The sequence below is a fragment of the Scyliorhinus canicula genome, chromosome 21 (genome assembly GCF_902713615.1).
Source record: "Scyliorhinus canicula chromosome 21, sScyCan1.1, whole genome shotgun sequence".
NCBI classification, from domain to species: Eukaryota; Metazoa; Chordata; class Chondrichthyes; order Carcharhiniformes; family Scyliorhinidae; genus Scyliorhinus; species Scyliorhinus canicula.
In genome coordinates, this window is record NC_052166.1 from 54822562 (window position 1) to 54849549 (window position 26988).

The window sequence follows — 26988 nt, forward strand, 5'->3', positions numbered from 1 at the left end:
CACCTAACAGCACGTGTTTCGTGACTTGTGGGAGGAAACCGGAGCGCCGGGAGGAAACCCACGCTGACACGGGGAGAACGTGCCGCACAGTGACCCAAGCCGGGAATCGAACCCGGGCCCTGGCGCTATCCACAGCACTGAGCACAAAGAAATGTTATTAATTGAATGTTGTGAAACAAACTGCACAGCTTGTCCTGTGGAACTGGCAGAGTTCAGTAAAAATGCCTGCGTTTTATTTGTATTCAATTTTGCACGTTTATAACACTTAAAGAAAAGAATATCAAAGAGGCTGGCAGCGTTACAACCGGTCTATTTGTTGATCAGACGGCCCAATGCGTTTTGTAGGACTGGGCACATCGCCCATGGGCTGGTCACTGCTCCTTCCACCGACTCAATCACCAGCTTCTCCTTCGAAAAGTCTGCCAACAATTGGAGCAATTTCACTTTGCAAGGCCGTTGTTTTTAGTTTTTACTAAATCACCAGTATCGCTTGCCGATGAGAAATGTCCTGAGTGATGTTTGGAAATTGACAGGTTTTGTTCTCAGGTTTTGAGGTCGAATAGATTCTGCTTCAAATTGATGATGGCTAACTTAAATTGATTCACAGGATGACATTCAGCTTCGAGACTGTACTAAACTGCACTTACAATAGGGGTGTCTGAGAAACCCTAGCACCAAAGGGCATCGTTTCATTGTTACAGTGTCAACGTTTCTAAAGTGCAATCGTAAATATTCATTCAAGTTGATACTGACGACGGAAATTGCAACATTTTTCACGCGTTCTCGCAAATTAGTATAAAACTAAATTGCTTCTCCTCTTCTAAATCTTTTACATTTTACCCAAATTTGCAAATCCGATGGACCTTGAGTCGTTGCGACCAAGTCACATGAAAGGACGGACGCGGTTTAACGGAGAGCAACATATTTCTGGGTGTTTGGAGTTTTGTCTGAAATCTGACCAGGCTGCGGATGTCGTTGCAGTTGCTCCCTGGCGCCGCCTGTTGGGTCGATTTATTTATTTATTTCCCTCTTTCTATGACTCTGCAGGGATTTGAGTTGTGGAAATAAAAGGGCGGAACCCTCCTTCCCCTCGCCTAGCCAAATTCTACCGGCACACCTCAGCTCGTTCAGCCTCGGATCAGTTGTTTCTGCGCGTTGTGAGACAGTGAGGTAAGGAACACTATTTGGATTCAGCTTTTGCCTCCCCCCTACCCCGGAGTGTAGATTATTTTGAGTGATTTAGGTACCAATGAGGGAGTTATGGTCCCAGCTGTCTGGGCATTTAATCATCTTTTCCTCCCCTCAATTTGGGCAAGGTTTTTTTTAGGGGAACAGTTGCTCTCCTCTCACGTTATGGTGTGGGTAAAGTAATTAAGAATTCCCCGTTTAAAGTATGTGAACAGTTTCTGTAGACTTGCTCGCTACTATCTGTGGGAAACTGGGATCTTTTAACCAAATATGGGCGTGTTTGGCTCTCCAGAACCCAGCAGATTTAACACGACCTCAATGTTCAGACCTGGCTGGAGTTTGTTTTCTGGTATCTCATTTTCTGGATGTCTGTCCATTATATTTGCTGTGTTAATTCCGTAGCCCCGGGTATTCATTCCATTCATTCCAGCTGAGTGGTGGTGGGCGTTAACCTGGGCTCACTATTCATTTCAAGTCTTTTTTTTTCTTTTTCTTAATAAATATTTTCCCTTGAATTGTGGCAATGGCTTTTTAAAAGTGGACATTTCAACTATTTACGTTGTGAAGTTTTAACGAGATGTAGAAGTATTTAGTTTTAAAACTACTGATTGCTTGCGTGCAAACTTAAGGAAGTTGAGAGGGTTGTTTAATGGTCTGTAGAGAGAATGAGTCATTAGGAAAAATAGTTGATGACTAACGTTCTGATATACAAGGACATTTTTTTTTGTCGCCAGAAGAAAAATCTTCTCGTTTATCTTTTTGTGTTAAATCCAAGAATTTCGCCATCTTTTTGAGGTGTGCCTTTGCTTGTCTGGAACTTTAACCTCGCCATTTTTAAAAGCCCTCAATTAGACTGGGAGTTGTTTAGAACTAGGTAACTTTTGGTATGAGAAATCTTTAACGTTAACTTGCAAGAGCGATTCGGCTCTTAAACTTTTTGAAGATGGTAACCAGAATAGAACTTTTGTAGCTGCGGTAACAAAGTAACGAGTGGGGAAATAAAAGTGGCTGCCACGTCTGAGATGGATTAGATTTCACCAAAGGCTTCCCAGGTTGATTTGTGAAATTTGGCTGAACGATTATCCCATTGAAAACTATGAAACTTTTTTTTTAGCAAAACCACCTTTTGAAGTTTGATAGCAACGGCAGCCACCGATGTAAATGATGGGCGAGGATAGTGGTGAAGTTATTTTGCAAGTATTTTCCAAAGTTTAAAAAAAAAACTCCTCTTTCAAAGGTTGCACTGGCACGCACTTCTCGAAGTACATGAGTCTTCCCTGTGCTTTGTCCCAATTAGTCATTCATTCCTGTCCCACCAGGACAGTGTTAGGCTATTCAGCTACAGGTGCTTCACATTGAAACCTCTAGAAAAGTTGTGCTGGCCGCGTGTGTGTTTGAGATTATTTTAAAATAAATTAAAAGCGCCCCGATAATTGAGTTTTGGTTACTCTTCCTCGAGTCTGGAGTCACTAACTGGCTGCAGTGCCCACTCTAACAAAAACAAATGTTCAACAAAGACCAGAGTTCAGATGTGGAAGGAACATTCCTTATTTGTGACTCAATGTCACCCAAAATTGTTAGGGGGTACTGTGCAATTTTTAACATTAAGAATGGGTGCTGCTGCTTCTGTTGAATTCTGCCCAGTTATGCATTTGTTCGGTCCTTGATGAGAATTGAGCATGGAAAAATTGGGAAGAGGCAAAATCGGTCATGATTTGCCCCCCCCCCCCCCCCCAGCCGCTGGCATCACGGCGGTGCATCTGGGAGGCCAAAAGCAACATAGTTTGCATGTTTGTAGATGTGGTAACTCTGCAGATTAGAGGACACGGAGAGAGGGGACTAGGTAGTCAAGGACCAGGCAGGTAGTACACGTCCCACATTCCAACCAGGTAGTACAGGAGTCCCACATTCCAATCAGTATTCAGTTCTGAGTGACGGTTCATCTGGGGAGTGTAGTCAGTGATGGGGATGCTATGTTACAGGGATCATCAAATGTGGCTAAGGAGCAAAAGAGGGACAGTTTCCACGAGTGGGAATGCAGTATAGACCCCTGAGCAGTCAGCGGTAGATGGAGGTGCAAATATGTCAGCAAATTTGTGAATTGCAGAAACATAGGGCAGTAATGGGGTGGGGGGTTAATTACTTCAACAATTAACTGGGATAGTTTGATTGTGAAGGGAATTAGGATATCAGAATTCTTGCCTTCTGGAATGATCGATATGTAAGCAAGCCCAATAAGAAACGGTGCAGTTCTGGACTTAATTTTAGGAAATTCAGTCGGCCATGTGGAAGGGGTGATAGTCAGAACATTTTTAGTGGTAGTTATCATGACTTGGTCAGTTTTAACATAATTATGGGAAAGGACAAAGAACAGGAGTGCGTTCTAAATTGGGGCAAGGGTCATTTTACCAAGCTGAGAATTGCGTAGCAAGTGGACTGAAATTAGCTGCCTGCAGGTAAATTGGTGTCAGAGCAGTGGGAGGTATTCAAGGGGCTCCGAAACATGAGTTCCCACAAAGAAAGAGGCTGGGGTGGCCAAATATAAACCCCCCCCCCTCCCCTTGGATGTCGAGAAAGCTTGTGTTAGATGTACAGGCAGAAGATGTTGCTATGGTTATTAATGAATATTTCTGTTTGTCTTCTCAAAAAGAGGGGGATGATGTAGATCCTGTAGTTGAGGGGTACAGTATTGGATGTGATAAACATGGGGCAAGAGGAGGTGTGTTAATGGGTTTAGCATCCTTGAAAACAGATTAAAAAGGTCCAATTAAATGTACCCTAGGTGAAAAGAAGCCAAGGAGGAAGTAGCAGAAAGTCTGACCATTTTCCAAACCTCACTGGATAGAGGTGTGGTGGTGGGGGATTGGAGGTATGCTTGTGTTGTTTGGGGCTGGACCAAATAATTACAGGCCAATCAATAAGCTAATTATTGGAGCTATTTCTGAAATGCAGGATTACCTGTCACGGACTCTGATTAGTCAATATAGATTTGTTATGGGAAGGTAGTGTTGGAATAATTTGCTTAAGTAATGAAGATGTTTGAGGTCAGTGGAATTGACATGGGGTATTGGGCAGACCTTTTTTTAAAGATGAAACCTATGGAATCCATGAGAATGTAGCAAGCTGGATCCAAAGCGGCTCAGTTTGCAGTGCGTAAGTGTTTTCCAAACTTTTTTCCCTAGGATCCATTTTATCAAATGGCTGACTTTGCAACTCATGCTGGTTGACCTTGTGCATATCTGGCGCAGACTTCAGCTAGTTCCTTTGTGCTCTCTCCATTTTTGTGAAAATGGAAAAATCCAACCTCACACATGTAACACTGCTTTGTCCTGCCCTGGACTCTCCTGAGAAGCTCCCCCACTCCTCAGGCCGTCACCCGACTCTTCCACAATGTCTTCTGGCCCAGAGCAGGTTAGAACGCCGCTGGTAGGACTCGGTTCTTTTCTTACGGCCGCTCGGCCCATCTGGGCTGGAGAAACGGCGGGCTGGCCATGTACAGCGACCGGCGCCTTGCTAACCACGGCAGCGCTGATTCTCCGCTCTGTGGAGAATCACGTGCCGGCGTCGGGGCAGCATGGCCCGTTCACGGGGATTCTCCTGCCCGTCCCAGGGCTGGGAGAATCCCACCCCAAGTGCCCTCTCTGTGCAGGGCCCATGACCTGCTCGCTGCTGCTGCTTCTGGCTGGATGACTGCACACAGCCTCACTTCAAGCAGCTGACCATTCTCAATGGCCACTTCTCCCGTAATTGGGACCACCGCAGGAATGACACGACCGATCACACTGTAGACCTCCTGACACCTGCCCATGACCGACCCACGTGTCATGACCCACAAATTGAAAAACTACCGTAGAGAAAGCGTAATTGTTACCATGTTTTTGCAAATGGATGGCTGTTTCCAGCGGGGTTTCACAGGGCTCAGTGGTAGGTCACCTCCATTTTGTGGTAGAAACTATTTCAGTTTGTCAGTGGGGAAGCAATACTGTCACTGGACCAGAAACCCAGGATAATGCTCTGGGGACCTGGGTCTGGAATCCTGCCATAGCTGATGGTGAAATCTGAATTCAATAAAATCTAATTGTGTTTTTTTTTTAAAACCCATCTGGTTCACTAATATCCCTTTCGGGAAGGCACTCCGTTGTGCTTACCTGGTCAGGCCCGAGTGACTTCAGATTCACAGCAATGTGGTTCCTGAATACCCTCTGGGGTGGACAATAAATGCTGGTCCAGCCAGCGACACCCAAACCCCCTGATCAAATAGACAACAGAAAATAGCCACGTGGTTTGTGTAGAACGCCATCAATGGACTGGTCAGGTGGTCAGAAAAGTAGCAAATGGAATTCATCCCTGAAAAGTGAGATGATGTGCTGGGGAGGTTAAACAAGGGATGATGTGTTGGAGAGGTTAAACAAGAGAAAGGCATACCCAATTGGGGTGAGTGCCCACAGTTCCCAGAAGGTAGTAGGACTAGTTGATAAGGTGGTTCACAAGAGATTCCAGGAGGTTCTACTGGAACTGTATGTGGGTCGTGGCTAAGTGCTGTTCTGTTCCCCTCATTACAGAGAGAATGTAATTTCACTAGGGAGAGGAGATATGAGGATGTTGCCAGGAAAGTGCAGCTATGAGGAATGCATACAAAGAAGATAGGAGCGGGAGGTGGCCTTTTGCCCTTCGAGCCAGCTCTGCCATTTACCATGAACATGGCTCAGCATGATTGGATTGGATAGGCTGGAATGATTGGATAGGCTGTAGTTGTTGTTCTTCTTGAAACCCAGGAAGCTGAGGGGGGATTTGATGCAAAATTGTGTGGCCTGAAATAGTGAATGGGAAGGTCCTAGCAGAGAGGTCAGTGACTAGAGAGCATAGATTTTTAAGTGATTGGCAGAAAGATTAGAGGAGATGATGAAAATTGTTTTCACCCAGAGTGCTCTTGGGGAGGAGGGGGGGCTCACTGCCTGATAGGGTGGAGGCAGAAGCTCTCAATGACTTTCAAGGTGCTGGATACGCATCTCCAGTGTACTAATTTGCAGGGCTATGGACCAACGTGGGATTAGGCTGGGTGGTTTCTTTCTTGGCCAACGCAGACTTGGTGTGCCGAGTGGCCTCTTTCTGTGCTGTAATCTTTCTATGTACTTGAAGCAAGATTTTCCACATTCCAGAAAGGCTGAACTGTGGCCATTTCTTCCTCCTCCTCCTCTTCCCTGTACGAGAGGCTCTGGGGCTGATTGCATTCCCAGTTACACCTTGCAGACCAGATCATCAGCACAGTCAGTCTTTCAAACAGAGTCCTTTGCATTTCTACACAGCAGGTATTCCCTGGATAGGCTTGCCGGATCACTGGGGGGGAAATCGCTCATATATTTTGTCAACGCTAACATATATTTTTTCCTTTCTCCCAGCTGTTAGTGATGGATGTATAATTAATTATTTTGGATCAGTGATCTACATTGCAGAATGATCTGGATGTGATGGAAGATGATATCTCGCACTCTCTAACAGAGTTTTTTTTAATGGTTTAACATTAAACCTTGTTTTAATTTCTGTCCCATGTGAATTACACGCTGGGACATTTGCAGCTGTTCAGCTGTGAATTTACCTGTGTGGCAATTTTACTGAAGTAATCATTGCTTCCTCAGTGTTCATTAGTTCCTTTATTCACTTCCTCCTTCAAAGCTTTAGAATGGTCATGATAAATGTTTCAAAACTAAAAAATTAGTCTGTAACTTTAATGCAATAAGTTCACATCAATGCTTCAAATTTTTAAGTTGTGTTTTAAGGTATTTTAATCCTCAATTGATTATAAGCAGGTAGACTGATGCAGTTTATTTACTATTTACCACAGCTGATTTAAGATTGATAAATCTGGTAATTTAATAGACCAGCACTCTTGATGTTGTTTCCCAGTTTTTAACTTTTTTTTCAGGAATAAAATCCAAAATCATTTGGGCAGTTAGTAATTCTTTCCTATAAGTAATACTTCAATTGTTGTTACCCAAGACTGCTAGGACTTCTAGACTAAATACATCTGACAATAGTGTATTGTAAAGCTGTGGCCACTGAAGTATATAAGGTAGTGAATTTAACAAATCGGAGAGGAAGTTGAAAGGGAAATTGATCAAATACTGAGGAAGCAGAATTGTTCCTTTGGTAAGTTGGCTGTGGACATCTGTTCCATACTGAGGGAACAACTGAGGGAACACGTAGGGAAGTTCAACCCACAGCAATGTGGTGCCGTTGCAATATAATCCAGAAGGTGATTTCAAAGCACGTAACTATTTTTCTTGAATTCTTAAATCCAATTGATCTGAAAGTTTTTTTTTTTTATGATGCATGGCTTAACATTGAATAGTTTCAAAGTGGCTTGAGTAAAGTAAATGTGCTTTTTAAAAAAAAATAGAATTCTTCGTCCCCCAACTGCAGCTGTTATTTACTGCACTAAATAATCTTTTGTCACAAGTAGGCTTACATTAACACTGCAATGATGTGATGCACAATCGATGACTACTAAAGCGAGGTTGTAGTACAACTGAAGGCTTTAATAAGCTAGATGTTTCCCCCAGCAGCTCGGGTACAGAAAGGAAGCTGCTGGGGTGGCACGGGCTCTTATACCCCGCCTTGCAGGGCGGAGCTACCATACAGGCTCGACCAATAGAAAGCATACATTATCTACCAATGGTGTTCCAGCATTACTAGGTACCGTAATACCTCTACACAGACTACACATGATGTTAGTGTGAAAAGCCCCTAGTTGCCACACTCTGGCGCCTGTTCGGGTACACAGCAGCAGAATTCAGAATGTCAAATCACCTAACAAACATGTGGGCTTGTGGGAGGAAACTGGAGCACCCGGAGGAAACCCACGCAGACATGGGGAGAACGTGCAGACTCCGCACAGTGACCCAAGCTGGGAATTGAACCTGGGACCCAGGCACTGTGAAACAACAGTGCTAACTGCTGTGCTAAACCTCGGCTAGTGACTGCTCTATTTTAATTTTCCAAGACTCATTGAAGGCTAAATGTGACTTAATAGTGTGAATGTCAGTTGAACTGATTTTTCTCTTGTGTTGATTGCAAAAGCTTTTCAGTTTACATTCCTCAAAAGATTTCACACATCACCTGAACCTATTTATGGTCCAGTCGGGGCGGGGGGTGGCAAAACACATTTTACAAAATATTTTTTTTTTTAAAATTATCCCAATCCACCACTTTGCAATAAAGTTACCAGCTGCAAATGGAATAAGTAGGGAGGGAAACCGGCTCAAAAAATGAAGAACCAGCAATTTTAAATTTATTTTCGTGTTTTTAAAAAAAAAAAGGGAATCTGGCTTTATGCTGTTGAACAGGGAAGTGTGTTTATCTAAGTTTCCACTTCACCGTGAATTGATGGAAATGTATTTCTCCGTACACTACTCTCAGCTTTTCCGTGCCTTGTATTGTCCATGTTGAAGCTTCTAGTTTTAAATGGAAAAGGACACTTTGGGGAATTGCTGTACACTGCACTCGCAATGAGTATCACTGAACTCGGCATTTATATTACTGAAGGGGGGATATAACACACACCATTGCTTGCAGACTGGCTCAAGCTAATTGTTTGAAAGGCTATTGCACACTTGTGTACAGGTATCTGCATAACCTTTTGGAGTCAGAGTGTGGAGAGCATTGGTGAGACCACACCTGGTCTCCCTTTATAAGATTATACATCCTTGCCTCAGATTGCAACAAAGGTTCACCAGATGAGGGCATTGTCCTGAGAGATTGATAGACTTGGCCTGTATTCTCTAGAATGTAGGTGATTTCACTGAAACATAGGAAAAAACCTAGGAAAATATAGGAAAAAACCTTCTCGCGCACAATTAGGGATGGGCAACAAATGCTGGCATAGCCAGCTGCACCCACATCCTGTGAATGACTAAAGAGAAATCTTGCTGCCCTTGTCTGTGACTTCACCAAACCTACAGGAGTCGCCAGCAGCTGAACAGTTGGTGAAATCTTTTAACAATGACCATAAATGGGCAGCTGAAAAGAGTTGGGAAATGCTAAAATAGCCTGGTTTTCCTGTTTGCGAGAATCTGTGGTGGTATTCGCTGCTTTTTCCTGCTGCTTAAGATTATGTCAGTCTTTGCAGAAGGAAGCTGAACAGCTGGTTCAGTTATTCACTTATCTGCTGATTCACTCTTTAAAATATTTTAATGTCACACTAATTTTTAGCTGAGTTGAGAATCACAGTATAAATGTTGAACTATGATGCAGGATTGAATGATGTAGGTTCATAATTAGTCTCCATTCCTATCCGTATTTTTAAAAAAAATAAATTGAGTAGGGCGGCACGGTGGCCTAGTGGTTAGCATAACTGCCTCACGGCGCTGAGGTCCCAGGTTCGAATCCCGGCCCTGGGTCACTGAGTTTGCACATTCTCCCTGTGTCTGCGTGGGTTTCGCCCCCACAACCTAAAAATGTGCAGAGTAGGTAGATTGGCCTCGCTAAATTGCCCCTTAATTGGAAAAAATAATTGGGTAATCTAAATTTAAAAATAATAATAAATAAATTAAGTACCCAATTCATTTTGTTTTCCAAGGGGCAATTTAGCGGGGCCAATCCACCTAACCTGCACATCTTTGGGTTGTGGGGGTGAGACCCAGGCAGACACGGGGAGAATGTGCAAACTCCACACGGACAGTGGGCCGGGATCAAACCCGGATCCTCGGCGCCGTGAGCCAGCAGTGTTAACCGTGCACCACCGTGCTTGCTGCCTCTCCTATCCATATCGTTGTGCTGAAGGACAACAAATAGTTTGCAATGTAAGAGTGGAGTGTCGGTCACCCTGTGTACTTAATTGTACCCTGTCTGGGCAGGGAGAGAATGTGATGTGACACCATTTGTGAAATTTACATTGGAATTGTGAGCAATAGGATTGAGAATATTCACACTGTCCTGTGGATTATGCAGAGTCCCTGGATAGTAGCCCAGGCAAACACTGCTTCCATTTGTGCTAAGTGTTGTTTTTATTGCTGGTTTATTGAGTATGGACCACAGGCTTTGATGCTATTGCCCCATTGGGATGTGAATCCTAAATTGATACATGAAACATGGATTTAAATAGATGTAGTTTTGAATGTTCCATCTGCAATAGATCCAAGAAGTTGGATACCCCTGAAATAGCCCTTTAGTGGTGACACAATACTGATACTTGATGACACAATACAGTTGCACTGAGTTTACATCATATCAGTAACTAGGGAGATCTGACACACAGCTATGTGATGGATTTCTCCTGCAGGATTGAACTGAAGACATCTTGTCATTTTTTTGTGCCATCTACTAAACCAAATGTCAGGGATCATTGAGACTGGTTTGGGGGAGGTGGGATTATTCCTACAGCCCTGCTCTTTCCCCATGGTCTTGCAAATTTGTCCCTTCAAATATATTTGACATTCATTGAATTGCCTTCCACCAGCTTTGAAGCTGTAACTTCAGTGGATAGGGGGTGGGGGGAGAAATCATGCCTTTCGTTGATCCATTTTCTCTCTGTATCAAAGCTCTTCTAATGGGCCATAAATGTTGGCCTAGTCAGCAGCACCCACATTCTCCAATATGTCCGTCTGGATCTGTAGGTCCGCTGTTCATTTCCTCTTGAGATGGCAGCAAGTTTTTGTGTTAGCTGAGAATCAATTGGGAGCTCTTTTACCCACTGAGTCACAAGGTTCTGGGTTTTCAAGTCCCCCTCCCATTAGTTGAGCATGAAAAAAAATCGAAGTTAATGTTCCATTCTAATAGTACTGTAGTACTGTATTGGTGGTAACATTTTCCAAGTGCGTCTTTAAACTGAGACCCCCGTATACTCCCAAGATCGATGTAAAAATGCGATAGCACTCTTATCTCCTGGCCAATATCTATCCCTGAATCAACATTCCCAAAAATAGATGCTCTGGTCATTATCAAATCAGACATGGCAAATATTTCCCTGCCCCCCAACAGCAAATTGGCTGCCGTGTAAACACAAGTTTATTTATAAATTGGAAACGTGGCGCTGTATAAATATGTAAATTTATGTTGTCAGTGACGCAAGATCAAATAACAAGATGATATGTTGAGTGTTCTATGTAGAGCCTCGTGCTAAACCTGTACGGTACATGGTTCGTAGAATGTTCAATGAAATATTTAAGTTTAGCAACAGACTTGCCTCCAGCAGTGTCTGTAAATGCAAACCATGGATGGCGCTATACAAATGCAAGTCTTTATTTTGCCTGTTTTTAAATGGTGCCATCCCAGTCCTATCTGGACTAGTCACTGCACAAAACTGAAGCCCCTCACCCTGGTACTATTCTAATAAATCTCCTCTTATCTTTTCCTGAGACCATGAGCACTTTGATTAATGAAATTGACATCCTTTGACGAATTGCTACTTTTTTAAATGGACGTCCCATTATCCAGATTCCCTCTTTAGTTCATATGTGTACCATTAGCAGAGCAGCGTTTTACAGCATGTTTAGCCAAGTATACAACAACTAACTTTTCGTGTAAAAACTAGTCCCCGCTGTTTTTAATAGTCCCAGTTGTTACGGATTTTGGGGTCCGTGGCAAATGAACAGCACCAGCTGCTCATTGCATTTTCGACATTTCCCCACGGACTTTCCGCGGGTTTTTGCATCAGCTCTTGCGGCTATTAGGAAGATTAAACAGCCCAGCATCCTCCCACGGGGGTCGTGGAACAACCGATCAAACAGATTGAATGGATAAGGTTGACTCCTTCTGCCCTGTTCGGGGCAGCCGGCTACCAGGTGCCACCATTTGTTCCCTTCCGTGTGTTTCAATGTTTAGCCTTTCAGCAAATCACCAATAATGCAAAGCTTCTGGAGGAGCAGGGGAGCTTAGATCAAATCATGCTTTCCCTATTTAGCCGTACCTGTGCAATGACTGGATATTGCTGTCTTAATTTACTCTGAAACGGTGAACTCTGATAACCTCTCCATATTCTACCTCCAAACCCAGACTATGTTTTTAAAATATAAATTTAGAGTACCCAATTCATTTTTTCCAATTGAGGGGCAATTTAGCGCGGCCAATCCCAGCTACCCTGTACATCTTTCAGTTGTGGAGGCGCAACCCACACAAATACTGGGAGAATGTGCAAACGCCACACGTACTGTGACCCAGAGCTGGGATCGAACCTGGGACCGCGGTGCCATGAGGCAGCAGTGCTAACCACTGTGCCACCATTTCACAGACAAGCGCCAAAATGGCTGAGCAAAAGGAGGAGCAGTATTGCAATTAAAATGTTTAAAGGTGACTGTGTGGACTATATCCAGTGTATATAACATCCTAATTCCTGTCAAGTTTGCACATTTTCCCCGTGTCTGCACGGGTTTCGCCCCCACAATCTAAAGATGTGCAGGGTCGGTGGATTGGCCATGCTAAATTGCCCCTTAATTGGAAAAAAAATGAATCGTGTACTCTAAATTTATATTTTTTAAAAAAACATCCTAATTCGAAGGATGGGAGCACCTAGAAAGATTAAATAGAATTTATCACAGCTGGCTAACATCGACTGTGAGGGGGAAAAGCAGCTTGTTTCAATTAAACAGCCTATATTAAACTATCTCTGGAGTTACGCTGTTTAAATTTCCAATAAGTGTATGTGTGAATAATCTTTAATGGTAGGTCAATGTAGGGCGTTGGGGGCGGTGCAGTGGTTAGCACTGCTGCCTCACAGCGCCGAGGACCCGGGTTCAATCCAATCCCGGGTCACTTGTGTAGAGTCTGCATGTTCTCCCCGTGTCTGTGTGGGTCTCACTCCCCTGCAACCCAAAGATGTGCAACCCAAAGATGTGCAGGGTAGGTGGATTGGCTGTGCTAAATTGCTCTTTAATTGGAAAAGTATATAATGTAGGGAATTGGCTGGGGACCTGTGGAGCGTGAGCAAGACTGGAGCACCCTTGCGATGCCTGTATTTTCAAACGGAGTACATTAAGCAGAAATGTGACCGGGTATAACCTTCCAGCTATGTACAAAAATCAGCTTAAGCTTACTTGGCTAATAAACTAATTTGATTTAATCTTGGAGGTGGTTTTCTCTTAACCTGAACATGGCAATATTTGCACTCCACTGATTACGGTGAGGATGGACTAAAGAAAACAATTGAAAACACTCGATAGCAACCTGGACACCTTGCCAAGGCATTGAATGAAAGTCAGCCCTCTTTCTTAAGCCTCGATCATACATTGGCTGGCAATGAAGCTTCTATCAGAGAACAGCACCGTGGCAGAGTTGGAAAGGCCTCCCCTCGTGGCTACAAGCAGTCTTCAGTGCGCAAGTACCTTGCCTATTGATGAGCCAGAATTGAATCCCAAGTTAGTGATCATTGGTTATGATTGAAGGCAAAATGCCTTCAGGGTCAAGACGATTGGGAAGGCAATCCAATCTTGTTACCACCTCGATACCTATTGCTCACTGTCGACCAGGAGGTTTGAGTTCACGGCCAAACAATAAGCTACAATGCACTCGCCTCCAATTCGAATAGACAGGGGTTAACCACTTCTCCACCACTCTTGTTGCTCGTTCTGGGTGAGTGTGCTTAACACTCAATTTGGCTCTGTTTCATTACTTAGCTCTGGAGTCGCCAGGTATCGTTAAGATACCACCGCAAGTTTCAAGGTCAAGTTCAAATCAATAAAACCATACACCAATTAGTAAATTCAAAGAACTGAGTTTATTATAATACTACCCATGCACACTCTAAGATGATTAAACTATTCCTACCACTAAATAAACCAATACTTATCTTAAAGGGAACTGCCGGATCAGGGGACAAGGCTTCTTGCTCTGCACTGGTCCGCAGACTTCAGGTTGGTACGGGTTAAAAAGGGGTTCAGGAGTGTCTATCTCTGGTAGCGATCGTTGTAAGACACTTACTTGCTGGTGGCTGCTGTCCCAAACCTCTCCCCTCTCTCGGTCAAGGTCTTCTTTGGTAAAAGCTGGTCGAGGGGCTGGTACAGAGAGGCGGGCTGGTCAAGAAGAACGAACTAAGTGTGGGACCTGTCTTTTATAGTTCCTAGGGCTTCGCGCCCTTTTGGGCGGACCCTTTACCTGCTGGGAATCGATTGGGTCTCTTCCCAATCGATTTGGTTTGAATCCCCCCAATACTGAGGCTGTCTCTCGGCTACTGGGCGGGCCTTCAGGTGCTTTGTTTTCGAACCCCGCTGGTGCCGGGGTGTCTGGTTTCCCATAAACTGTTGCAATCACTTCTCTATTTGTGTCCATTGTCCCTGGGATCGTTCCATTGCTATGTTAACTATCCCGGAGATTGCCTCATTAGTATGCGGAATGTTCGTTTCGGTGCTGTCTGCTCTCTTAGCAGACAGAATACACATTGGCTTGGTGCAGCCTGCTTGTGCTGCAAACATTGTCCATTTTAACCTGCAAGCTTTGCGTTCCTCCATTTTGTATTGAGGGAATAGCCAACTTGGGTGGCTACACACTGCATTCAGCTGTAACTGCACAAGTAGAAGTTTTTCTTTATCCTAAAACTGAAATATAACTGCAAATATAATTCTCATTGCTACGCCACAGGAGAGCAATCCTCTTAATTAGGACTATCAAATTTTATATGTGTATATATATTTTTTTCTTTTCTCTCTGGTAATCGACTCCTTGGGAAATATCATTTCACAATTAAGTTCTGCCCTTTAAGAGCCGAAACTAGCTGTATCCCAGGGACTGGTTACTGATGCCTGAACTCTCCGTGTAGGAAGATTGCTCTCATTAAGAAAGGATTGGACACATACTTTATGTAGGACACACCTGTTTGCATTGCTAATTAACTAAGAACCGGAGGCAGACTGTCTCCTACTCCGAGGAATGTGGCTTGTGTAACTTCTGAAATTCAAATCTTAATATTCTTCCGCTTGTAGTAGGTGTTGGTAATTAATGGCATGGGCAGAAGTTTTAAATAGTTAAACAGGAATCCATGTAGTTGAGCTTGACGTTGCCTTTGTTTGCCAATGGCAAGTGCTACCCAATGAATCGGGAGACATTTGGGAATATTTGCAATTTTGACTCCGTGGACTGTTCCATTGTGAGCAGAATTGTATGCTCCCTACCACAGCCCTCTTTTTCCCTACTCCGGTCCCTAAGTTGGCCACTTGAGCTCCTTTTTCCTGCCCAGCCTCCATTTTGGCTGGCGGACGAGGGTCAGAGCAGGGTGGGAAACGGAAAAAGAGGCAGTCCTCCATGAGGTCCACAGATTGCCAATGTGAAGGCAAAATATGTAGAGAGCAGCCATGTGTTTTGTGTGATATTAATAATCATAATCAGCCCAACACTATCATCAATCCAAAACTCTGACTAGGGACGAGGCCATGTGACCTGCCCAACAAAAGCCCATACTGACGAGTTTTTCTTTGCTTATTGAGACTGATCCCTTTTCATTGCTTTAAAAGGCCGACCTTGTTGGTGAAATTGAGAATTTGCCCTGATTCTGATGATTAGTTTTAACTCTGATCGTTTTTTTAATACTTGCTGACTGACTCCCTTTTCCAGGTTCCCACAATGGTTTACCATCCGGAGTTTGAGAAAGCGGGAAAGGAGCCTGGTCTGCAGATCTGGCGGGTGGAAATGTTGGATCTCGTCGCTGTTCCCAAAAACGTGTATGGAGACTTCTTCACAGGCGATGCCTATCTTGTAATGCTCACCACTAAACAGCGGTCTGGAAGCTTGCAGTATGATCTGCACTTCTGGCTGGGTAAGTGCTTACTTTTGAAGCTTTCACTGTTCAAGTTCTGTGGCTATATTTATACTATAGTCAACACTTCACTCTTCAGCGATGTCATTCCGTGAAGTTGCCAAATAAAAGCCTGCTGTGTGGGATTTATTTTAGACAACACAGCTGGTGGAATTCCAGTCAAGACTAGTCAAGAAATCAAACCAGTAGCAGGATTTTGTAAATCCAAAAATCTGAGTTCGACTTTGAAGTAACTGCATCAACTGAGTTGCTGGCAATTCATGGTCCCCATCCCAGCTGCGCTATTTTTAGCGCACTGATTTTTAAACAAGTGCAATATTTGCATTATCTCTCAAATCTGATCCATCAAAGTGCGCGGAAGCGTTGACCTGATGCAATTCATTGCTTGGCTGCAGTGCAGACCATCACATGTCCTGAACATGAATGTTCCAGAGGCCAGACGCCGTTTGGTTACTTATCCTTTGGACAATTTATGTTTTTATTTCTGCGCAATGGGTGTCGTATTTGACTAATTCTGATGTGCTTCTAAGTATTCGAAGCTTCCCCATCTGCAGCTGGTTGAGTGTGATTTTCTCCCCCCTAGTTGAGTGCGATTTGCTCTCCCCAAATATGATGACCTAAAAACGCAACTGTCATGAATGTCAGGCCAGCTGTCCTTGTGCAAGGCCCCCAAAGCAGGAATCATGCCCTCCGCATGTCCTCTTGAGAATCATGGGCAGGCTTGAATTTTTCTTTCCGATTCTCCAAGTAGATTGAGGATGACTGCAGCAGTATCTTGGATTTGATACCCAAAGGCTCTATTAAATCATTGGGAATGTTTGGTGTCTTTGGCTTTCAATTGGCCTACATTTATGGGCGGCACCTTGCACAGATTCGAGCAGTGTGGCCTATTTCCATAATGGCCACAGCCGACTTGCTAAGATTAATAATCCCACACTAAATGGGGTATTCCAAATGATGGACCTACGTCAGATTTCCCCCCTCCCAAGGGTCAATTTAGCGTGGCCAATCCACCTATCCTGTGCATTTTTGGGTTATGGGGGTGAGACCCACGCAATCACAGAGAAAGAATAAACTCCACTGTGACCTGGGCCGGGATCGAACCTGGGTCATCGTTGCCGTGAGTTAGCTGTGCTAACCACTGTGCCACCGTGCCGCCCCTGGGATTGCTGGGGACAGTGAGGCTAGTCTGATGTGGGTGAACAATGGTTATATTCTTGCTTGGTGCAAGAAGAGCAAATGGTGGTTTGTGAATAGGCCCTCTTGCTCACGGGGATTTCATGTTACTTTTTGAGGTCATGGCTGTAACTATTGCATGTTACTATGTCACTATTAAGCTATTTTGCTGGTAGGGACAGCTGGTTTTCAAACAGTCATGCCAGATTGGCCTCCACAGTCACAGGATGTGGAATTTTACGCTAGTTGAAGAGACCGGAAAGGTGACTCAATCTTGCTTTTTGACTTGAACAGTGTTTCATTGAAAAGCCTCGTCAGCTTCGATAACCAGGTTTCTGTGGCCTTGGTGCTGTTTTTGTCTACATTCATAGTTTAATATTCCTCTTCCTCCTCTCGGGATCGTGAACCACCAGGTGACGGAGATGACTTTTTCATTGCAGATGCCTTTTGACAATCTGGGAAGTTGCATTTGTGTTCCGGGACCTTTAAAATGGTCTTTGCGGAACCTGACCATGAACCCATTGTTGTAAAAACCCATCTGATTCACTAATATCCTTCAGGCAAGCAAATCGTCCATTCTTATCTGGTCTTCATGCGACTTCAGGCCCAGTGCTGTGGTAGACTCTTACTTTGAAGTAGCCTGGAAAATCACTCCTGTGGCAAATGGGCAACAAATGCCAGCCTTGCCTGGGATGCCCACATCCCACAAAGGAACAAAAAAAGTGTAGAATATTGAATACTGTGGAATGAAATGAAAATCGCTTATTGTCACGAGTAGGCTTCAATGACGTTACTGTGAAAAGCCCCTAGTCGCCGCATTCCGGCGCCTGTCCGGGGAGGCTGGTACGGGAATCGAACCGTGCTGTTGGTCTGCTTTAAAAGCCAGCGATTTAGCCCAGTGAGCTAAACCAATGTGCACTAATGAAGAGATGTGTTGCTCCCGTCCTCTTTTAACACATGTGGCATGTTAACTTTTCTTTCTTCCCACCCTCCTCTCCACTTTTCCCTGCTCCTAGAATTGTTCCTGATATTCCTCCGGCATTTTATCCATGATGTTGCCTCTGCCACGTTTCAGCCGAAACAGGCCGCTTGTCTTTTGGCATCTCCCAGCCAGGCAGCTGCACAGTCGCTTGCTTTTATTTTGTAACTGGCGTTGGCTGCTGTTATGGAGTGGTTACTTTATGTCCCAGTTTTATGTTTCAAAACCTGCCGACTAGACCAATGGAAACTGCTTGCAGCAATACATTCTTGCAGCAATACATTCTATCTCCGCCTTTCAAATGTGGAATGTGTCTTTTAATTTCCTTGCGATTTTAATTCCTAATATCTTTCTAGCTGCATTCTTAACGTACCTTCCTTGAAATAGTTTTTTTTTTAGCAGCTGCTGCTCTTTGATGGTAATGTATGTATATTGCTTTTTTTTGTGTCACACCGTGTTGTTGTCAATATCTAGTTTCTTTTTTTAATTACTGGTTGGATGATGGTGCTCACTATTTTTCTTTGTTGCAATGTGATCCCATGGTTACCTATCTCAGTTGCATACTTGGGACCATCCAGCCCTAGCAAAAACATTTTCCAATGCCCCAGGATTAATAGTGTAATACGCATGGCATCAGGGGACATTTTGCTTCATGGGCAGCACGGTAGCATGGTGGTTAGCATAAATGCTTCACAGCTCCAGGGTCCCAGGTTCAGTTCCCGGCTGGGTCACTGTCTGTGCGGAGTCTGCACGTCCTCCCCCTGTGTGCGTGGGTTTCCTCCGGGTGCTCCGGTTTCCTCCCACAGTCCAAAGATGTGCGGGTTAGGTGGATTGGCCATGATAAATTGCCCGTAGTGTCCTAATAGTAAAGTTAAGGGGGGGGTTGTTGGGTTACGGGTATAGGGTGGACACGTGGGTTTGAGTAGGGTGATCATTGCTCGGCACAACATCGAGGGCCGAAGGGCCTGTTCTGTGCTGTACTGTTCTATGTTCTATGTCTGCCTGCGAACAATCTCTTTCGTCCCACTCCCCTCTCTGCTTGACCCTTTAAAATGTACCTGGTTCCCTTTTGAAAGTTCCAATGGAATCTGCTTCCCACCAGCCTTCCAAGTAGTGCATTATGGATCAATTTTTCTTTTAACCATTCAAAGGATGTGGGTGCCCCTGGTGATCAGCCCATCCCTAATTGCCCTTGTGGAGGTGAGCTGTTGCCTTGAACTGCTGCAGTCCCATGTGGTTTAGGTATAGCCACGGTGCTGTTGTGGAGAGAGTTCCAGGGTTTTGACCCAGCGACAGTGCAGGAACGGTGTGGGGTGAGGGAGCTTCCAGTGGTGGTGGTCCCACGCTGCCCCTGTCCTTCTAGTGGTCGTAGATTTGTCGTGGTGGTAGATTCGGAGGGTGCAGTGACTTGTCAGTTATAACCAGTATCAAGTTCCAAGAACTTGAAAGGAACATTTATTATTAACATTGGCTATTTTTCATTCTTGTTCCGAAAACTTGTTCATTGCTTTCACCAGCATGGTGGTAGAGAGGTTAGCACTGCTGCCTCAGTGCCATGAATTCGGGTTCATTTTGGGCGTGGGTGACTGTCTGTGCAGAGTCTGCACGTTCTCCCGGTGTCTGCGTGGGTTTCCTTCGGGAGCACCGGTTTCCTCCCACAGTCCAAAGATGTGCCGGTTAGGTGGGGTTACAGGAATAGGGTGGGGTAGTGGGCCGAGGTAGGGTGCTCTTCTAAGGGTGCTGTTCTAAGGATCAGTGCAGACTTGATGGGCCAAATGGCCTCCTTCTGCACTGTTAAGAATTCCATGAAATTAGCCATAAGTTACATGAAAAGAAAATGGGTGTGTGTATGTTCCTTGTTGCTGCTTGTGGGAGCACTTCCTTAGTTGTGTATTTTCAATCCTAATAATTGTTTTTCCCTTCTGATGCACAGGTGATGACTGTTCACAGGATGAGAAGGGAGCTGCTGCCATATTCACAATGCAGATGGATGATTATCTTGATGGAAAGCCTGTCCAATACAGAGAGGTGCAGGGCCACGAGTCCAATGTCTTTCTTGGCAACTTCAAGTCTGGCATCAAATACAGGGTAAAAATAAAATGACAGTAACTTGATTCAACACTTGCGGTGTATGAGGCAGGTGTTCTGTATTTTCTTTTGGTTTTAGTATCTGGCAAGGCTTCAATCGTTGATCTTGAGAAATCTCTGAAACGGTTAACCACTTTTGCTCAACAGTTGATGCAAGTGAATTGTTTAGCCTGCCCTTGCTCAAATTGAGACTCTTAACCCAGCCTTGATTGTCAGGCTGATGGGAAGGGGAGGGTTGGCCTTGCGTGGAGGAAGCCTGAAAATCAACCAGTTTAGATGTTGGGTGGCTGAGGGGAGGCCACTCTCTCTCCTGGCTCCTCACCCCCACCTTCAGCAAGCACTGAAGGCCTCTAGACGCTCGCTGTGTATGGGGGGGGGGGGGGGGGGGGGGGGGGGGGGGGGGTTCAGTTTAATCTGGTCAACCACTAAGTACAATCCTTTACGTTGGAGAACCAAGTCAACCTCGATGGGAACATTTAAATTGGGCAATGTGTTTGCAAATGTTAAAAGCAATGGCTTCATATGATTTAATTGTCAATTGTATAGTTTGATGGCTTGAATGATTTAGCGCAGGGATGGGCAAACTACGGCCCGCGGGCTGCATGCGGCCCACCAAAGGTCTTTATGCGGCCCACCAAGATCAAGTCATTTAAAAAATATTTTTTATAAGGTTAATGGGGGGGGGGGAGGGCTGTTGGGTTACTGGTATAGGGTGGATACGTTGACTTGAATAGGGTGATCATTGCTCGGCACAACATCGAGGGCCGAAGGGCCTGTTCTGTGCTGTACTGTTCTATGTTCTATATGAGGTGCCCAGAATCATAACCGGGTGAAGCGCCATTTTTGAAAAGTAGAGAAAAAGAGGGCTAAAGGAAGGGTGCCGCCGGGGGAAGCGCTGAGGTATATGCCGCACGCTAATTGGTTACAACCGGGACTATTAATTAATATACTATGCGGCCCTTTAAAATTGTGAATTTCTGAATGTGGCCCTTGCACGGAAAAGTTTGCCCACCCCTGATTTAGCGTTTTTACAATGTTTCTCTGCAGGCTGGAGGGGTGGCATCGGGCTTCTCCCATGTGGTGCCCAATGATGTCTCAGTGAAACGTTTACTCCATCTGAAGGGTCGCAGAACAGTGCGTGCGTTGGAGGTCCCCTTGTCTTGGGACAGCTTCAACATGGGGGACTGTTTCATCATTGACCTGGGAAATGTGAGTTTGATTTTGAAAGCTTTCACTTTAAATCCCCAGTGTGGGTTGGTTACCAAGCCAGACATTGCATTTTTTTGTTACTATCCCAGTGCATTTTTTTTCTTGTGTTAATAACAAGGTGACCTGACCATTCCAAATGTTCTGTAACTGGAATGTGAATACCGACCATTTGTGAGATGTTTAATAAATGCCAATTTAAAAAGAACATTGTGGTATTTCCTCGGGGGAGAAGGTGGGTCGTGGTAATATTACTAGGCTAGTAATCCGGAGGCCCAGGCTAATGCTCTGGGGGACACCGGTTCAAATCCCACCAGAGCAAATCCAATTAATTAATCAAAAAAATTCTGCAATGAACATAATAGTGGCCATCTACATAATTGCCAATTAAAACCCATCTGCTTCGCTAATGTCCTTTTAGGGAAGGAAATCTGCCATCTTTACCCTGTCTGGCCTACAGCAATGTGGTCAACTCCTAAACTGCCCTCGAAGGGCAGTACAGTGGCGTGGTGGTTAGCACTGCTGCCTCACGGTGCCGAGATTCCCAGGTTCCATCCCGGCTCTGGGTCACTGTCCCTGTGGAGTTTGCACATTCTCCCCGTGTTTGTGTGGGTTTCGCCCCCACAACCGAAAGATGTGTAGAGTAGATGGATTGGCCATGCTAAATTGCCCCTTAATTGGAAAAAATGAATTGGGTACTCTGTTTATAAAAAAAAAAAAAAAAATTTTTTAAATGCCCTCAAAAAGGCTAATCGGGCTGGGGAACAAATGCTGGCTCTGTCAGCAATGTCCATATCCATTTAAAAATAAAAATACCAAAAGTAACTGTGCTGTTTCTGTAGTCTATTCCTCCTTTGTTTAAACAGCTGGTCAGACATACGATCAGGGTGCGAGGTTTTTTTCCCTTTGTACCTTTGTCTCTGCTCACAATGCCAAAGTCAGCTGTTCCATTGAGTAATCCTGTCATATGATCATTGTGGCAGTTTTCATACTTTAATGGAATGAAGTCTCAGGGCGACACTCAGTCGAGGAGATCATATTACCCTCCAGCCTCCCCTTCGAAATGCACCAAACTAATAGAAACAAAAGGACAGTAAGGGCCTGGACCCTGTTGGTAAATGGTGACTGGAGCTGGCTGGTATCTCGCTGCTGGTGATGCAGTCAGTATTATTTATTTTGGAGGCGGGCTCCATCCCCTTCATCAGAGATGAAGCGGGTCAAGGGTCACCTTGCATTCAAATTCATTTATTTCCACTGCATTGAACAAAGCCCTTGATGCCAAGCCTCATTGTTACAACAGCTCGCGTCCACACCTTGAACACACACTTATTCCACCTCCGTTCATTTCCAATTGGATCTATTTCTCCCCTGCAGTGACGACAGAGTTAAAGTTCATTTGGGAGGTGGGGGGGGGGGGGGGGGGGGGGAGAAAGAGGAGGAGGTAGGAGAAGGGGGGAGAGAGAGGAGTTCAGGACAGGAGGAGGAAAAGGGCATCCTACCTATTCTCTAAAGTCAATTGTATTACCCATTGACCCATGTTCACGTGTTTGCCGATGGCCATTACACAATGACCATTGAGGTTACATTTTGCACCACAAATGTGATTGTTTTGGTTTTATTCATTCGTGGAATGTGGGCGTCGCTGACGCAACCAGCATTTATTGCCCATCCCTAATTTCCCTCTTTAAAGTGGTGGTGAGTTGCCGCCTTGAACTATTGCAGTCCCTGAGGTGTTGCTACACCCACAGAGCTGCTGGGGAAGTTCCAGGATTTTGACCCAGTGACAGTGGCGGAACGGTGATTATAATTCCCAAGTCTGGATGATGTGTGATTTTTACAGGGAACCCCTCGGTGCTCCATATGTCTGCTGCCCTTTTTCCTTCTGGGTTTGGAATGTGTTATCCGAGGAGCCTTTTGAGTTCCTGCAGTGCCCCTTGTGGATGGTGTACACCATTGCTGCTGCGGTGTGTCGGTTGTGGAGGGAGTGAATGTTTTTGGGATTGGGTGCAGTCAAGTGGGCTGCTTCTTCCTGGATGGTGTTGAGCTTCTCGAGTGCTGTTGGAGCTGCGCTCATCCAGGCAAGCGGAGAGTATTTCTTCACACTCCTGACTTGTGCCTTGTAGATAGTGGACAGGCTTTGAGGAGTCAGTACTCACTACTCACCGCAGGATTCCCAGCCTCCGAGCTGCTGACTTTTTTGGTCAATGGAAAAAAACCTGGATGATGTGCTCCCTCAGTCTGTTTAACCTTTGACCAGACCACCTGAGCACATCTGCTTACATTGTTCTCCTATTGTTTTGAATGAACCACACACACCAGCTTGAGGAGGGGGGGGGGTCTGGCAGTGATTACAGCCAGGCCGCCTGGCCATCGTGAGGAGTCGCTCTCAAACAGGCTCCGTTTTTTCAGCTGGAATTGACCATAGTGCCTTCAGCTGCCAAGGCCCTGAATTCTGGGATCATCTGACCCTCTCCTTTTGAGACACCCCTTAAAAGCTGCATTTTGACCAAGATTTTAGTCCCCTATCCTGTTTGGCTCGATGACCCATTTTGTTCAACACTCTTCTGTGAAGTAGCTCCTGTCCTGTAATGAAGTTGTTGACCCTGTTATGCGGTCATGGTTCTGACCGGGTGCAGTCGCCCAGGGCACTGAGGCGATTTATAATCCCCCCAATCACAGCAGGGGAGATCTCGCGAGTCGGGATGAAACCTGAATTCTCCCTGATCTGTGGCTGAAAACAACATTCGTTCTTTGAGCAATTTCTGCAAATCCGCTCGTAACAGGCTCCCAATGGAAATTGAAAGAATAGCAAAATATTGAAATGCTGGAAGTAGAAACACAGAAAATAGGAGCAGGAGGAGGCCATTTGGCCCTTCAAGCCTGCTCCGCCATTCAACATGATCATGGCTAATCATCCAACTTGGTAACCTGTTTCCGCTTTTTCCCTCAATATCCTTTGATCACTTTAGCCCCAAGAGCTATATCTAACTCCTTCATGTTTTGGCATCAACTGCTTTCTATGGTAGTGAATTCCTGATATCCACCACCTGTCTGGGTGAAGACTTTTCTCCTCAGTCCTAAATGGTCTACCTTTCCTCAGACTGTGACCCGTGGTTGAACTCTCTGCCATGTGTTGCGTTCTTTCTCTGCTACGGAGACTCAAAACTGCACACTGTATTCCATGTTTGGCCTCGCCAAGGCCCTGTATAAATGCAGCAAAATCCTGCTCCTGCACTCCAATCCTCCTGTTATGAAGGCCAACATACCATTTACCGCCTTTAACACCTGTGGTTGGCATGGTAGCACAGTGGTTAGCACTGTTGCTTCACAGCGCCAGGTTCGATTCCCGCTTGGGTCACTATCTGTGCGGAGTTTCTACGTTCTCCCCATGTCTGCTTGGGGCTGTGTTACAACAGTGCTAACCGCTGTGCCACCTGTATTCCTACTTTGTTTCCTGTCTGCCAACCAGTTGGATTCCATGATGGAGTATGGTGTTCTGGACCAGTTTTGCTTTTCCCTTCCCTGATGTGGTCCCATTGCCATCATTTTGTCTGTCCTCACTGAAATGAATGAAGAGCTTGAAATTTTCTTGAAGCCATTCGTGCTTCAGGACATCCCACTGCCAGCACGGAGTGTAGAAGGTGTAATGAGATTACAGTGAGGTGTGTCCTGCATTGATCATGATGGGTTTGTGTTTTGAACTTCAGCCATGCTCGTGAATCATACATTCCCTTGCCTTCTGTTTCAGGAAATCTTTCAGTGGTGTGGCTCAAAGTGCAATCTATTTGAGCGGCTAAAGGCCACAAAAGTATCCAAGGGTATCCGTGACAACGAGAGAAGTGGCCGTGCCACTCTGCGTGTAGTGGAGGACGGAAGGGAGCCAGAAAAGCTACTGGAGGTGAGGCAGGGGCAGCTCGAGCCCATTTGTTTTTTGTTTTTTTGAAGTTACCATTTCCGCAAGTTATTGATTAGAAATGGTGAATAACACGTTTATATTTCTTCGAGCAATTTGTTCACTGGCCAAAATGTGGTGTCATGGATATGGGAGATCGGACACAACGTCCAGTGGGTGAGATTCTGCTGCCACCAGGGAGGGGAAGTTGGGGTGTGGTCGTCTATGGTTCACAATTCTGGGGTTGATGGACGCCAAGATGCAAGTTATCATTCGTATAACCCTCGTTAAAGGGACTGGGAACTCCAGAACTAGGGGCATTTGTATCATGGGGGTTGGCTCTGTCGTAAGCTCAATGAGCAAGTCAGTCCATTGTGTGTCCATTGTGTTTGTATCTGACTACAGTTGGACCTGTATTTATTTTTTTTTAAAATCAGTGTTGCATCCTGAGTGAATGGCATGACTTATTGCTGAAGGGTCACATCTTGCTTCTGAGAACATGCAGTCGATGTCTCTTCCCCCTTACCCCACTGGTCTCCTTAGGTGGGCTCCATTGAACACTACTAATTTAGATGAGAGCAGCAACAAAATGTATTAATAATCTGTTGCACAATGCTTGGTGCCATTTTTGTTCCTCTATACATCATTTGGTGAGCCAGCAAAATGCACTTTGAGACCAAGAACGTTCATCTACCAAGGAAGCAATCGTATAGAATGAGGCCTTTGGAGCTTCTTTCCATGACTGTCGGAGGAATTCATTTGGGAGGGATGAGGAAATAATCATGGAATCCCTCGGTGCAGAAGAGGCCATTCGGCCCATTGAGTCCTTGAAAGAGATCTCCACCTAGGGCCCCACCACTCTCCTAACCCAGTAACCTGACCTAACTTATTTTATTCACTAAGGGGCAGTTTAGCATGGCCAATCCACTTAATCTGCACATCTTTGGACTGGGAAAGGAAACTTGGAGCAGCCGGAGGAAACCCACGCAGACGCGGGGAGAATGTGCAAACTCTACACGAGGCAGGAAATTGAGCCTGGGTCCCTGGCATTGTGAGGCAGGGCAGGAGTTCTAATCTTTCAACTAGAGCAGAGTTTACATCAGTTGTGAAGGTGTTTTTGGTGGGGTTTGCAGCTGGTTACTAACTATGTTGCTACCTCCTTTTATAGGTTCTTGGACCAAAGCCGGATTTGCCAGAAGGAACGGCTGATGATGTCAGAGCTGATGCATCCAACAGGAAACTGGCTAAATTGTACAAGGTGCCCATGACAACCCTTCCAAAAGGTTTTTCGATGTGGGAAAATAAATTTTGATCAAGTTTGGTTTTTCGCCGCCCTCTTGTGTGAAGGCAATCGGCATGTTGGCTGTGTCCCGTAATGGGGATTGGAGTACAGGTATAAAGATGTCTTACTGCAATTGTACAGGGCTTCCTTTGGTGAGACCGCGCCTGGAATGCCGTGCTCAAGTTTTCATCTCCATATTTGAGGAAGAATATACTTGCATTGGAGGTGGTCCAGTGAAGTTCACCACTAAATGGGTCCCAGGGGTGAGAAGGTTGTTCTATGATAGGCTGATAAACTGGGCCGATACTCTGGAATGTAGAATGAGAGCAGAGGTGATCTAAATGAAACATAGATTACGGAATAGCCTGACCGGGTAGACATGGCAGTTTTCCCTGACTGGGAACAAGAATACTTGGGTAAGTGGTGTCCGGATCAGGATC

The 26988-nt window shown here is 45.1% G+C and overlaps 1 protein-coding gene across 2 annotated transcripts in view; it reads left to right on the top strand.

Annotated features, from left to right (window-relative positions):
* Window positions 1-977: 977 nt before the first annotated feature.
* The window catches only part of gsna (gelsolin a), a 61490-nt gene continuing 35479 nt past the window's right edge, over window positions 978-26988 (top strand). For both annotated transcript variants that reach the window (XM_038781922.1, XM_038781923.1), the window contains exons 1-6: window positions 978-1170; window positions 15724-15925; window positions 20014-20168; window positions 21216-21377; window positions 25123-25272; window positions 26435-26524. In XM_038781922.1, the coding sequence (XP_038637850.1) occupies window positions 15733-15925; window positions 20014-20168; window positions 21216-21377; window positions 25123-25272; window positions 26435-26524 (750 nt within the window). In that variant the 5' untranslated portion in view covers window positions 978-1170; window positions 15724-15732. The remainder of the gene's footprint in view (window positions 1171-15723; window positions 15926-20013; window positions 20169-21215; window positions 21378-25122; window positions 25273-26434; window positions 26525-26988) is intronic.